Source organism: Xenopus laevis, chromosome 5L (genome assembly GCF_017654675.1).
Source record: "Xenopus laevis strain J_2021 chromosome 5L, Xenopus_laevis_v10.1, whole genome shotgun sequence".
In the NCBI taxonomy this organism is placed as follows: domain Eukaryota; kingdom Metazoa; phylum Chordata; class Amphibia; order Anura; family Pipidae; genus Xenopus; species Xenopus laevis.
The window spans coordinates 60,272,029-60,287,404 of NC_054379.1; the positions used below are offsets into that span (position 1 = coordinate 60,272,029).

Sequence of the window (15,376 nt, forward strand, 5' to 3'; positions counted from 1 at the left end):
TTCCATACTATATCCATAAAAACAACCAACTCTTGTTTCACCCACCCAACACCCATAACATCCCTGAAAAACCCCAGATGTTCATGAGCCTTTTGTAGAGTAAATAATGCATAGTTTGAAGCTGAACAATCCTTTATGACGTCATTATGACCTGGTTTAACTGCTTGGCCATTTTTATGAGCCAGACTCAACCCTCTCTGATGATATCAGCAAGGGAAAGTGGCCAATGTAATGATGTCACTGGAGCCAACCTACTCAAAACCCATTCTCCCATTCTCTCCTCAAAACCTGCACTGTTGCTTGGCATTTTCAACAACAAAAACATTCAGGTGGATAATTCCACAACTTCACCTTACTAAGATATCCAACATCAATCAACTTTATACATTAAGTTCAACCCCTCCAAATGAAATCCAGCATCCATACACACACCCCTCCAAATCTTAACATACATTATAGATACCAATATCTATACTAAGTATCGAGTTTAGTATCACAATAGCCTTTGATATTATGTCTGTCCAATAAATCATCCAAGCCACTCTTAAAAGCATTTCCAGAATCAGTCATCACAACATCACCCAGCAGTGCATTCCACAACTTCACTGTCCTCACTGTAAAGAACCACCTTTTGCCATCAACTTCATACATTAAGTTCAACCCCTCCAAATGAAATCCAGCATCCATACACACACCCCTCCACATCTTAACATACATTATAGATACCCATATCTATACTAAGTATCGAGTTTAGTATCACAATAGCCTTTGATATTATGTCTGTCCAATAAATCATCCAAGCCACTCTTAAAAGCATTTCCAGAATCAGTCATCACAACATCACCCAGCAGTGCATTCCACAACTTCACTGTCCTCACTGTAAAGAACCACCTTTGCTGCTTCAAATTAAAGTTTTTTTCTTCTAGTCTGAAGGGGTGGCCTCTGGTGCAGTGATCCTCTTAATGGGTAAAATGGTCCCCTGCTATTTGTCTATAATGTCCTCTAATGTAATCATGTCCCATAAGGGCCTTTTTCCAGAGAAAACAACTCATTTATCCATCCAGCTCATTTATATCCCTTAAGGATTGAAGTCCAAAACTGCACTGCATACTTGAGGTGTGGCCTTACCAGGGACCTATAAAGAGGAATAATTATGTTGTTATCTACAAAAAAAACCTAGATCCTTCTCAGTTAAGGAAACTCCCAACACACTGCCAAGTGTATAACTTGCATTTATATTATTTTTGCCAAAGTGCATAGCCTTGCATTTATCAACATTGATCCTTATTTTCCAGCTTGCTGCCCAGTTTTCCAACTTAGTCAAATCACTCTGCAAATTGGCCGCATCTTGCATAGAACTTATAGTTCTGCTCAATTTTGTATCATCAGCAAAAATAGAAACAGTACTTTCAATGCCCTCATCCATGTCATTAATAAATAAGTTGAAAAGCAAAGGACCAAGTACAGAGCCCTGCAGTACTCCACTAACAACACTGGTCCAATTAGAAAATGTTCCATTTACCACCACTCTGTAATCTATCTTTTAGCCAGTTCTCTATCCAGGTACAAATACTATGTTCCAGGCCAACAATCCTTAATTTAACCAGTAACCTTATGTGTGGCACTGTATCAAATGCTTTAGCAAAGTCTAAGTAAATCACATCACTCCCATCCCAGAATCAAGGTCCCTGCTCACAAAAATAAATTAAGTTAGTCCGGCAAGATCTATTACACATAAAACCTGCTGGCATAAACTTATAGTATTTTGATTTGCTATGAAGTCCAGTGTCTTATCCTTTACTAACCCTTTAAAACGCTTTCCTACCACTGATGTCAGACTAATTGGCCTATAGTTTTGAGGCTGAGAATGGGATCCCTTTTTGAATAGCAGCACCACATTAGCAATTTGCCAGTCTCTCTGCACCATTTGAGACCTCAATGAATCCTGAAATATTAAAGGAAAACTATACCCCCAAAATGAATATTTAAGCAACAGATAGTTTATATCAAACTGAATGACATATTAAATAATCTTACCAAACTGGAATATATATTTACATAAATATTGCCCTTTTACATCTCTTGCCTTGAACCACCATTTCGTGACTCTATCTGTGCTGCCTCAGAGATCACCTGACCAGAAATACTACAACACTAACTGTAACAGGAAGAAGTGAGGAAGCAAAAGGCAGAACTCTGTCTGTTAATTGGCTCATGTGACCTTACATGTGATTTGTATGTGTGCACAGTGAATCGTACGATCTCAGGGGGCGGCCCTTATTTTTTAAAATGGCAATTTTCTATTTATGATTACCCAATGGCAAATACTACTAAAAAAGTATATTGTTATGATAATGGTTAATTTACATGAAGCAGGGTTTTACACATGAGCTGTTTTACTCAGTATCTTTTAATAGAGACCTACATTGTTTGGGGGGTATAGTTTTCCTTTAAGTAAAGAGTTTTGGCAATCACAGAGCTAAGCTCACTGAGTACCTTGGGATGAATACCATCCGGCCCTGGACCCTTGTTTAGCTTAACATCTTCTAGTCTCTTTGAATTTCCTCATGCATCATTAGTTGTACTACTAGAATTAGGACTATTATGAAGGAAACATTCATTAACTGGTTCCTTATTTGTGTAGACAGACGAAAAATAACAGAATTTTTATTCCATGTTTAACCCCATTTAATGTTGCAGAGATGCCCTTATACAATCAAAGTTTGCACATCTAAAATTTTGTGTTTTAGTAACTCCCTTATAGAGTTGCATCTGCAACAGAATCTCAAAAGAGACCGTGTTATGATCACTATTCCCTAACTGCTCACCCACACAAATGCTAGAGATGAGTTCAGTATTAATAGTTATTACAAGATCCATAAGAAAATTATTCCTAGTAGGCTCTTGAATGAGCTGAAATAAAAAGTTGTCATTCAGCATATTTACAAACCTACTAGCTTTTTCGGTCTTGGCAACCCCATTACCCCAGTCACCCATAGTAATAATTGACCTTGTTGTGAAGCTTTTTCTATTTGTAAAAGTAGTTGGGCTTCATACTTATACAAGTTGGTTTGTAGCATACACCAATGATAATTTTCTTTGTAGCCTTTCGTCCAGTCAACAGAGGGTTTCCACACCCTCACCAGTGCCATCAATGCTTATTTCTTTAGTGCATGGATCCTTTTTTATCCCTCTGTCCCTCCTAAAAAGGGTGTAACCATTTAAATTCACAGTCCAGTCAAATGTTTTATCCCACCGGGTCTCAGTGATACCAATTATATCATAATTTTTAGAGCACGCTATTAACTCTAGGTCTCCCATTTACCTGACAAACTCTGTGCATTTGCCAGCAAACAGTGAAGGTTACTACTTTTCCTTCTGAAATTTACATTACTTAGCAGAGAATTATATCTTGAGTTAGTATTAGCCTGTTTTCCTTATGTTACACATACTGTAAGTAGCCATGGCCTGACAATGCAATAATTATACCAATTGCTAAAGATAAGAAAATCCTTTGCATACAGAGGGGCATATATATCAAAGGTCAAGGTGAATTTTCAAATGAAAAAAATTTGAATTTCGAGCTATTTTTGTGTACTTCAACTAGGGAATAGTCAAAATTCGATTCAAATTTGAAAAAAATTCAAAAATTCAAATATCGAAATTTATCATGTACTGCCTCTTTAAAAATTCGACTTTGCCCATTCGCCATCTAAAATCTGCCGAATTGCTGTTTTAGCCTATGGGGGACCTCCTTGAACCTATTTGGAGTCAATTGGTGGACTTTGGGGAAAAATACATACCTATTTGATCAAAAACTGACCTATTCGACCAAAAAAAAATCTTCGACTTAATTTCGGTTGGTCTTTTTGAATTCGAATCTCAAAGTTTTTCCAATTCAAAATTCGACCCTTGATAAATATGCCCCATAATATTTTAAAGATATCAATTTTAATCTTGGAAATATTTTACTTCCAGTTCCCCATTTTAATGTTACAGATGAAGATATCAAACCTTTCTAAAATATGTTGGTTACATATTTGCATCATCTTGTTTTGTAGGATCACCTCAACGAGTGAATGGGAAAGTCAAAGGGAAGATTTATGTGGGAAGTAATCCTATTCCAGTGGTGTTTGAAGGCATTGACCTTCACTCATATGTTGTGGTTAATGATGGACGAGCTTATACAGCTATTAGCACAATTGCTGACTCTTTAGGGTACTCTTTGCTTCCACTAGCTTCTATTGGTGGTGTTATTGGATGGATGTTTTCTGTGCAGCAGCCAGGATATAAGAATGGTTTTAGCATTACAGGTAAATCACTTCAAAATGAAATGGAAGAAAATGGTATGTTCAAACTATTTAGCATTAACTATAATCCTTTTTAATAGGTGGAGAATTCACACGGAAAACAGAGGTTACGTTCTTGCACAGCAATAAGAAGTTAGTTATTCTGCAGAAGTTCAGCGGCATTGATGAACATGGTCATCTCACCATCAGTACTGAACTTGATGGCAGTGTGCCAGAGATACCATATGGATCCACAGTCCACATTGAGCCTTACACAGAATTGTATCAGACATCTAGCTCTGGTGAGTACTTGTTTTGTATTAGTAGCACACAATTTTCCTCCGCATAATACATAAATAATTAATAGTGACAGTCACTTGTATTGATATAAAAATATGACCTTTAACCCTTTAACTGACAAGCACGTACGGCATACGTGCTGGCGGTTCAGGGCTCAGGCTGCCAAGAACGTACCCCGTACGTTCTCCTGCAGCTGAGCCCTTCTCTCTGCATTGGCGGCTTTTGCCGCCAATGCAGAGAGTCAGGAGGGAAGACAGCCCCCTGGGCAACATGGCTGGGGGGGCTGTCAAGTCGGATCTGCGACGCAATTGTCGCAGATCCAACTTCAAAGTAGCAGATGCGCAATGTAAGCGATGCTGCTGTTTTCCTTACCTCCTCCACGTCGCACACCCGCCCATTCTCTTCCTGCTGCGCATTTACTCTGCTGACACGCTGCCTTGGAGTCCTCCTTCGGTTCCTGCGATCCTCCTGCTTCAAAAACGGCAAGTGCACGTTTTTTACACACTTACTTGCACTTAAACATACTTACAGTACATTTATACACTTACAAAAACATTTTAGTAAAGATTGGTATTTTTATTTTTTTATTTTAGCACACTTTTGTACACTTATTTACATGTATTTGCACACTCAGATAACTTTTAGAAGTGCACAAATATGTATACACAAAAACGCACAAACAGGTGTTTTTTTTTTTACTTATTCATTGTACCGTTTGTTTTGCCTAAAAACATGTTATTTTGACAGCGTGACTATTGGATCGATTTCGGCCACTAATTACGCTGTTGGATTAATTATTTTGTTATTTCATTGATTTACGCTATTTTTGTGGTTTTATTGCAATTTTATCCCTACATTATTGTTCCTTATGTATCTTTAGTGTAGTTTTGTCTTACGGCACATAATACACAGTTGGGGCTCTCTTTTCTGCAGCTTAGTTGGCTAAAATTCATATACATGTTTTTCATTTGGGGTCCGTACACGCCACATACTTTGGTAAATCTATGCATATTGGGCATCAAACTATTCAGTAGACCTCTGACGTCCATATTTATGGTGATTTTTCTTTGTATGGAAAACACTGTGTGCGATAAATGCGGCAAACTGCAACAATTTTAGGCGATTTTCAAAAATGTTGTAAAAACCTCTACGTTTGAAAAGCTTTGCAGTTTGGTGTAGAAAGACGTCTTTATCTTTGTTGGATTCCTCAGAATGTGTACTTTCCAAAAATATATGGTTTTGGGGGGTTTTTGCTGTTAAGAGGGTCTTGAGGCACATAATATGAAGTCAAGGGTCCATGTTCAACAGAAGACGTATCGGCAGCGGAGAAAAATCATATCCACTATTTTCATTTGCGGCCCGCACATGCCAGCTGCCTTCGTATATCAATTCATATTGGGCATAAAACTGTTCAGTAGACCCTTGATATCAGTATTTATGGTGTTTTACAATTGTATGTGTAGCGCTATAGTAAACTGACTTGTGCTAGGGCAGTTTAAGCTACTTTCCTTGGTGGGCTGAGACCACTGATGAGCTCTCTTTCTCAGGGGTTAGCCCTCGCAACGGTGTGGAGGCAAGGGTATAGTGTAACTGTAACTGGGTGCGATAGCACAATGATGGGCGCCAGTAGTTCTGTAACGGTTGAACAAATAACTGTGTTTATTGAACAATAGCACATAGATCATTTAGCACATTGATCCACAATGGAGCATAGAACATACACAGCAGCATAAAGGAAGCATATACTCACAGCACGTATAGGCTGGGAATATACAGCAGAGAGTAAGTTGACAGCATGTGATGGGTATTGCCCGGTTTTCAGGATATCTTCCAGTGGCAGACATGGGGAACTCCTGACATCCCTATCTCAACACTTGGTTCCTTACTCTGGGTCAGTAATACCCTGGGATCTTAATCCCTCTAATCTCCTCGGCGGAGCCTTGAGCTGCTCAACTAAATAACCTCTCTATCATTCCTAGAGCGATCTATAAAACGAGTATAGCTGTCTAATTACTAGGGCCAAGGCGCCTAGGGTCAGCACTACCCATTCCCTTCCAGCCTGCTTGGTTGGGCTAAAGCAATGGACCCAGAGCACATGGTTCCTAAACCTTTTATACTCTGGCACAGTGCTGGTGTACACTGTGTGAACTGCAGGGGTTACATAAGCACAAGGTCCCCATAAGGACCCACTAAGGTGTCCATATTACTAGTGATGTGCCTGTCTGTAAAGTGTAAGGGTGTCTAAGATTTTCACATCCCTACATATGTAAGAAATTGGGTGAGATAAATGCGGCCAATTGCAATAGTTTTAGGCAATTTTCAGAAATGTAATAACTGTAGCATTTACCGCCAAATTTAGGAAAGGCTTGCGACTTGGTACTTTGGAGTACAAAGACATGCATGCCCAATTTGGATTTGCGGGAATGTGTACTTTCCGAAAATATATGGTTTTCTGGGTTGAATGTACTTTTTTCTACCTTTGCTCCCCCCAAAACTATGTATATGTGTTGATTTTGCAGTACCTGAAATGACAGAACATATGGGGGTCTTACTTTTGGGGCCCCTATATGCCACGTGCTTGGGTACACCTATACATATTGGGCATCAAACTGTTCAGAGGACCCTAGGCTTTCATATTTGGGGTGATTTCTCTTGATACCTAAAAATATGTGGGAAATACGATGCTGCAGGTAAGAACATTTTAGGTGATTTTTGGAAATGTCACCAAAATCACCAAATTTAGGAATGGTTTGCGGCTTGGTACTTTGGTGTAGAAAGACATGCATACCCAAGTTGGATTCAGGGGAATGTGTACTTTCCGAAAAGATATGTTTTTTTGGGATGAACACACTTTTTTTCTAGCTTTGCCGCCCCCCCAAAACCATGTAAATGTGTTTATTTTGCAGTATCTGAAATGACAGACCAAATGGGGGTCTTCGTTTTGGGGCCCCTAAATGCCACGTATTTGGGTACACCTATACATATTGTGCATCAAACTGTTCAGGGGACCCCAGGCTTTCATATTTGGGATGATTTCTCTTGATACATAATAGTATGTTGGAAATACGATGTTGCAGGTTGGAAGTTTTGAGGTGATTTCAGAAAATGGAGGGTTTGTGGCTTATATCTTTGGAGTAGAAAGACATGCATGCCCAATTTGGATTCGGGGAAATGTGTACTATCTGAAAATATATGGTTTTCTGGGGTGAACGTACTTTTTTCTAACTTTGCCCCCCCCCCCCCAAACTATGTAAATGTGTTGATTTTGCTGTTGATCTGGAATTACAGAACTGATAGCTCAAATGAGGTGTCTACATTTTAGGGCCCCTATATACCACATGCTTAGGTAAACCTATACATATTGGGCATCAAACTGTTCAGTGGACCCCAGGCTTTCATATTTGGGGTGTTTTACATTGATACCTAATGAATTTCTTTAAAACATTATAACTTTAGGAAATAATTGCAACTTGGTAGTTTGGAGTACAAAGATATATTTACCCATTTTTGATTCACCAGAATCTGTTCTTTCTAATAATGGGTAATTTTCTAGGCTAATTTTACTGTTAGCAGAATGTTTGGCCTTGAAATCAGAAGTATGCCATTTGGGGAGCGGTGCTTTGGAAATTTTGTTGTGTACTGCTTGTAGATTTCGAGCTATACAAGTGAGAAATCTCCATAAAACTATATATATTTGGTATTGCCGCGTTCAGGAGACACAGACCTTTCCAAATCGGCTGTGTTCTCATACATAAAATAAATTAAGTTCTTGCATATTTTGAAAGTTCAGGTTGTCCTGAAAAAAACAATATTTTGTTTTCCTGGGTAAACTAAAAGACCTCCCCAGGAAAGGCCCTTAAAGTGAAAGAGTGCAAAATATCTAAAAACTACTTGGCAGTAGATGTTCGCATCTAGGACAAAAAGGCTGGCAGGGAAAGGGTTAATAAATGGGCCTCCCCAACTCTTCAGCAGTGCTAGAAGGACTAGACTAAATTTATTTGTGAATTAGTATCTACAATTATACATGTTCCATCTCCATTTCCATAAGTTTGAAAAAGTTTGACCTTTAATGATACCACTACACTTTAAATATGTATTAATGATCATCTATATGATGAAAGTAGAAACTCCTGGAACTCCACTATATTGAGATAAGTTTTTATATAAGTCCAATATAATCTGGTAGTAAATATCATTGGTAGTAGGGATGTAGCGAACCGCCGCCGATGTGTTCGCGAACGCCGTTCGCGAACACCGGCAAAATTTGCGAACAGTTCGCGAACTGTTCGCGAACTTCGATCATCCGAAAATCGTTCGATTCGAACGATCGAAGGATTGTAATCGTTCGATCGAACGATTTTCGTTCGAGTCGAACGATCGAAGCCATTGGATCGAATGATTTCATTCGATCCAATGCTTCGATCGTTCGATTCGAACGAAAATCCTTCGATTTTAGCGCTCGAATGGTCGAACGATTTTGACGCGAACGCCTATTGGCGAACGTCGCGCGACGTTCGCGAACTTGCGGCGGACGCGAACAGCCGATGTTCGCGCGAACAAGTTCGCCGGCGAACAGTCCGCGACATCCCTAATTGGTAGTAGCCTATTGTTGTTGTTGTTATTATTATTAACATGTTTTGTTAGAGCACCAACTTATTGCGCAGCGCTGTAAAATAAATGTGTTCATACAAAGAAACCATATGAATTACATGAATAGAGCATACAGAGTTACATACATAATGACCAGTACCAGTACAAAAGGTGAGGAAGGCCCTGTGCAAAAGAGCTTACAATCAAAAGGGGAAAGGAATGAGACACAAGGTGTGGGAGTGGGCAAGAACAGAGGAGCGGTTGATGGGGTGTACAAGTCTGGCGGCGGTGTTCATTATGGACTGGAGAGGTGACAGTCTCGGTGGGGAAGGCCAATTAATAGAGAGTTACAGTAGTCTAGACGTGATATAATGAGTAAATAAGAATTTTGGCGGCATCTTGGGTGATAAATGATTATATTTTAGATATGTCCCTTGGCCCCTATTAGGGCAACATAAACTAGTCAAAGCAACTAGTTTAATCTGCCTCAAGGAAATAGTCCAGTACAGGTATGGGACCTATTATCCAGAATGCTCAGGACCTGGGGTTTTTCTGAATAACGGATCTTTCCATAATTTGGATTTTCATGTTCTAAGTCTACTATAAGATCATGTAAATATTAAATAAACCCAATAGACTGGTTTTGCTTCCAATAAGGATCAATTATGTCTTAGTTTGGATCAAATACAAAGTACTGATTATATTATTATAGAGAGAAAGAAAATCATTCTTAAAAATCTGAATTATTTGGATAAAATGGTGTCTATGAGAGGCGGCCTTTCCATAATTTGGAGCTTTCTGGATAACGGGTTTCTGGATAACAGATCCCATACCTGTACAAAAAAAGCACATCACATCAGCAAAAAAAAAAAAAACCTACAATGTTGTATATATATTAATAGGTAAAAATTATCCATATATAATCCATATATAACATTAACATACTGTGTAAATGCACACTTACTTGTATAAAGTTTAATACATATAATTAAGCAGTCTTTACTTAAAGTAAAAACAAAATAAGATACATATTTTCTCTAGTCTAGAATGAAAGTCTTAAAGGGCAACGGTGAGTCCAACATAGAGATAGAACACTGTTTGAAACATGACATCAGACAGCAATGCTAAGCACACATTATTATTATTATTATTAATAATAATAATAATAACAGAAAACACATAGTAGTACAATCCATGTGAGAATGGGTGAAGAGTGAATGTTTTTGCTCAAAGGATCAACTTGCTAATTTTTCTTTTATGCCATCTACCATAATGACTAGAGATGTCGCGAACTGTTCGCTGGCGAACTTGTTCGCGCGAACATCGGGTGTTCGCGCTCGCCGGAAGTTCGCGAACGTCGCGCGACGTTCGCCATTTTGGGTTCGCCATTGTTGGCGCTTTTTTTTGCCCTCTCACCCCAGACCAGCAGGTACATGGCAGCCAATCAGGAAGCTCTCCCCTGGACCACTCCCCTTCCCTATAAAAACCGAAGCCCTGCAGCGTTTTTTCACTCTGCCTGTGTGTGCTGAAGAGATAGTGTAGGGAGAGAGCTGCTGCCTGTTAGTGATTTCAGGGACAGTTGAAAGTTTGCTGGCTAGTAATTGTTTTGATACTGCTCTGTTATTGGAGGGACAGAAGTCTGCAGGGGTTTGAGGGACATTTAAGCTTAGGTAGCTTTGCTGGCTAGTAATCTACCTTCTACTGCAGTGCTCTGTATGTAGCTGCAGTGGGCAGCTGTCCTGCTTCTGATCTCATCTGCTGACTGCTGCAATAACAGTAGTCCTTGTAAGGACTGCTTTTATTTATTTTTTTGTTGTTTTACTACTACTACTACTACTACTATAAGAGCCCAGTGCTATTAGTCTAGCAGTGTTGGGGAGTGGGACTGGTGTGCTAATCTGCTGCTCCTAGTAGTTCAGCAGCACCAACTTTAATTTTTTTTTTTAATATTCATTTTTTTTTATTTTACTTTTTTTTATTTTACTACCGCTGTAGTAGTGTATAAGTTGACCTTTTAGGCATTATTTGCCCTGTAGGCATTATTTGCACACTGTTTTCTTCAACCCGCCATCTAGCTGTGTGACCTTGTTCACATTCTGTCTAAATATCCATAATATTACCGTCTCCAGAAAAAACACCGGAGTGACTTTTTTCAAGCAGCCATAATATATTTTACGTAATCCGTATCCACCGCTGTAGTAGTGTATACGTTGACCTTGTAGGCATTATTTGCACAGTGTTTTCTTCAACCCGCCATCTAGCTGTGTGAGCTTGTTCACATTTTGTCTAAATATTGATAATATTATCGTCTCTAGAAAAACCACTTGAGTTACTTTTTTTCAAGCAGCATTCATATATTTTACGTAATCCGTATCCACCGCTGTAGTAGTGTATACGTTGACCTTGTAGGCATTATTTGCACACTGTTTTCTTCAACCTGCCATCTAGCTGTGTGACCTTGTTCACATTCTGTCTAAATATCCATAATATTACCGTCTCCAGAAAAAACACCGGAGTGACTTTTTTCAAGCAGCCATAATATATTTTACGTAATCCGTATCCACCGCTGTAGTAGTGTATACGTTGACCTTGTAGGCATTATTTGCACAGTGTTTTCTTCAACCCGCCATCTAGCTGTGTGAGCTTGTTCACATTTTGTCTAAATATTGATAATATTATCGTCTCTAGAAAAACCACTTGAGTTACTTTTTTTCAAGCAGCATTCATATATTTTACGTAATCCGTATCCACCGCTGTAGTAGTGTATACGTTGACCTTGTAGGCATTATTTGCACACTGTTTTCTTCAACCCACCATCTAGCTGTGTGACCTTGTTCACATTCTGTCTAAATATCCATAATATTACCGTCTCCAGAAAAAACACCGGAGTGACTTTTTTCAAGCAGCCATAATATATTTTACGTAATCCGTATCCACCGCTGTAGTAGTGTATACGTTGACCTTGTAGGCATTATTTGCACACTGTTTTCTTCAACCCGCCATCTAGCTGTGTGACCTTGTTCACATTCTGTCTAAATATCCATAATATTACAGTCTCCAGAAAAAACACCGGAGTGACTTTTTTCAAGCAGCCATAATATATTTTACGTAATCCGTATCCACCGCTGTAGTAGTGTATACGTTGACCTTGTAGGCATTATTTGCACACTGTTTTCTTCAACCCGCCATCTAGCTGTGTGACCTTGTTCACATTCTGTCTAAATATCCATAATATTACCGTCTCCAGAAAAAACACCGGAGTGACTTTTTTCAAGCAGCCATAATATATTTTACGTAATCCGTATCCACCGCTGTAGTAGTGTATACGTTGACCTTGTAGGCATTATTTGCACACTGTTTTCTTCAACCCGCCATCTAGCTGTGTGACCTTGTTCACATTCTGTCTAAATATCCATAATATTACCGTCTCCAGAAAAAACACCGGAGTGACTTTTTTCAAGCAGCCATAATATATTTTACGTAATCCGTATCCACCGCTGTAGTAGTGTATACGTTGACCTTGTAGGCATTATTTGCACACTGTTTTCTTCAACCCGCCATCTAGCTGTGTGACCTTGTTCACATTCTGTCTAAATATCCATAATATTACCGTCTCCAGAAAAAACACCGGAGTGACTTTTTTCAAGCAGCCATAATATATTTTACGTAATCCGTATCCACCGCTGTAGTAGTGTATACGTTGACCTTGTAGGCATTATTTGCACACTGTTTTCTTCAACCCGCCATCTAGCTGTGTGACCTTGTTCACATTCTGTCTAAATATCCATAATATTACCGTCTCCAGAAAAAACACCGGAGTGACTTTTTTCAAGCAGCCATAATATATTTTACGTAATCCGTATCCACCGCTGTAGTAGTGTATACGTTGACCTTGTAGGCATTATTTGCACACTGTTTTCTTCAACCCGCCATCTAGCTGTGTGAGCTTGTTCACATTTTGTCTAAATATTGATAATATTATCGTCTCTAGAAAAACCACTTGAGTTACTTTTTTTCAAGCAGCATTCATATATTTTACGTAATCCGTATCCTCCGCTGTAGTAGTGTATACGTTGACCTTGTAGGCATTATTTGCACACTGTTTTCTTCAACCCGCCATCTAGCTGTGTGAGCTTGTTCACATTTTGTCTAAATATTGATAATATTATCGTCTCTAGAAAAACCACTTGAGTTACTTTTTTTCAAGCAGCATTCATATATTTTACGTAATCCGTATCCACCGCTGTAGTAGTGTATACGTTGACCTTGTAGGCATTATTTGCACACTGTTTTCTTCAACCCGCCATCTAGCTGTGTGACCTTGTTCACATTTTGTCTAAATATTGATAATATTATCGTCTCTAGAAAAACCACTTGAGTTACTTTTTTTCAAGCAGCATTCATATATTTTACGTAATCCGTATCCACCGCTGTAGTAGTGTATACGTTGACCTTGTAGGCATTATTTGCACACTGTTTTCTTCAACCCGCCATCTAGCTGTGTGACCTTGTTCACATTTTGTCTAAATATTGATAATATTATCGTCTCTAGAAAAACCACTTGAGTTACTTTTTTTCAAGCAGCATTCATATATTTTACGTAATCCGTATCCACCGCTGTAGTAGTGTATACGTTGACCTTGTAGGCATTATTTGCACACTGTTTTCTTCAACCCGCCATCTAGCTGTGTGACCTTGTTCACATTTTGTCTAAATATTGATAATATTATCGTCTCTAGAAAAACCACTTGAGTTACTTTTTTTCAAGCAGCATTCATATATTTTACGTAATCCGTATCCACCGCTGTAGTAGTGTATACGTTGACCTTGTAGGCATTATTTGCACACTGTTTTCTTCAACCCGCCATCTAGCTGTGTGACCTTGTTCACATTTTGTCTAAATATTGATAATATTATCGTCTCTAGAAAAACCACTTGAGTTACTTTTTTTCAAGCAGCATTCATATATTTTACGTAATCCGTATCCACCGCTGTAGTAGTGTATACGTTGACCTTGTAGGCATTATTTGCACACTGTTTTCTTCAACCCGCCATCTAGCTGTGTGTATTATCGTTTCCAGAAAAACCAACTGAGTTTTTGTTGTTGTTGTTGTTTTTTTAAAAATAATGCCAGGCAAAGGCAGGCCGCCACGCAGAGGCCGTGCTAGGGGCCGTGCTGCTATGCAATCCTGTGGCCCTAGCAAATTGCCCAGTTTTAAAAAGCCAATGACCCTGAACTCCCAAAATGCTGAAGAGGTAGTTGACTGGCTTACACAGCACACCCCATCCTCTACCGTTTCTAACTTTACCACAACATCCTCCTCATCCTCCACTGCTATGGCCACCCCACGTAACACTTCCTCCACCACCGGTGCCCCTTCTTCACTGGGGTCAGAGGAGTTATTTTCCCATGAGTTTCTTGAACTGAGTAATGCGCAACCATTATTGCCAGAAGAAGATGAAGGAGATGAGGACCTTACACCAGATTTAATTCTGGCAGAGAACACGATAGAGATGGACATAATGAGTGATGAGGAGGAGGTCCCCGCTGCTGCTTCCTTCTGTGATGTGTCAGAAGAAATTGATGCATCTGAGGAGAATGATGATGAGGAGATTGATGTTTTGTGGGTGCCTAGTAGAAGAGAGCAAGAGGAGGGTAGTTCAGATGGAGAGACGGAGAGTCAGAGAGGCAGTAGGAGAATAAGACTTAGAAGAAGCAGGGAGGACAGCCCGCAGGGATCAGTAGGGCAACAACATGTATCGGCACCTGTGTTCAGCCGGCCAACGCACCCGCCATTGCCGCCAATGCCGCCAACTTCTACTGTTACCGCCAGATCGCACACTTCCAAAAAGTCAGCAGTGTGGGATTTTTTTAATGTGTGTGCCTCTGACAAAAGCATTGTAATTTGCAATGAGTGCAGTCAGAAACTGAGCCTTGGTAAGCCCAACAGCCACATAGGTACAACTTCTATGCGAAGGCACATGAGCGGCAAGCACAAAGCACTTTGGGAGCAACACCTCAAAGGCAACAGGCAAACTAAAAGCCACACTCCTTCTGGTCCAGCATCTTACTGCTCTACCTCTGCTCTCCTTGACCCGTCTGAACCACCCTCCACTCCGCCTTCCACCTTGACCACCTGTTCCCATTCCCAGTCATCTGCCACCAGCCAAGTTTCTGTGAAGGCCATGTTTGAGCG

At 39.6% G+C, this 15,376-nt stretch overlaps 1 protein-coding gene across 6 annotated transcripts in view; it reads left to right on the forward strand.

The window, feature by feature from the left end:
* The window catches only part of nid1.L (nidogen 1 L homeolog), a 250,909-nt gene that overhangs the window by 133,706 nt on the left and 101,827 nt on the right, over positions 1 to 15,376 (forward strand). For all 6 annotated transcript variants that reach the window (XM_041562803.1, XM_041562804.1, XM_018263141.2 and 3 more), the window contains 2 exons: positions 4,062 to 4,313; positions 4,391 to 4,591. In XM_041562803.1, the coding sequence (XP_041418737.1) occupies positions 4,062 to 4,313; positions 4,391 to 4,591 (453 nt within the window). The remainder of the gene's footprint in view (positions 1 to 4,061; positions 4,314 to 4,390; positions 4,592 to 15,376) is intronic.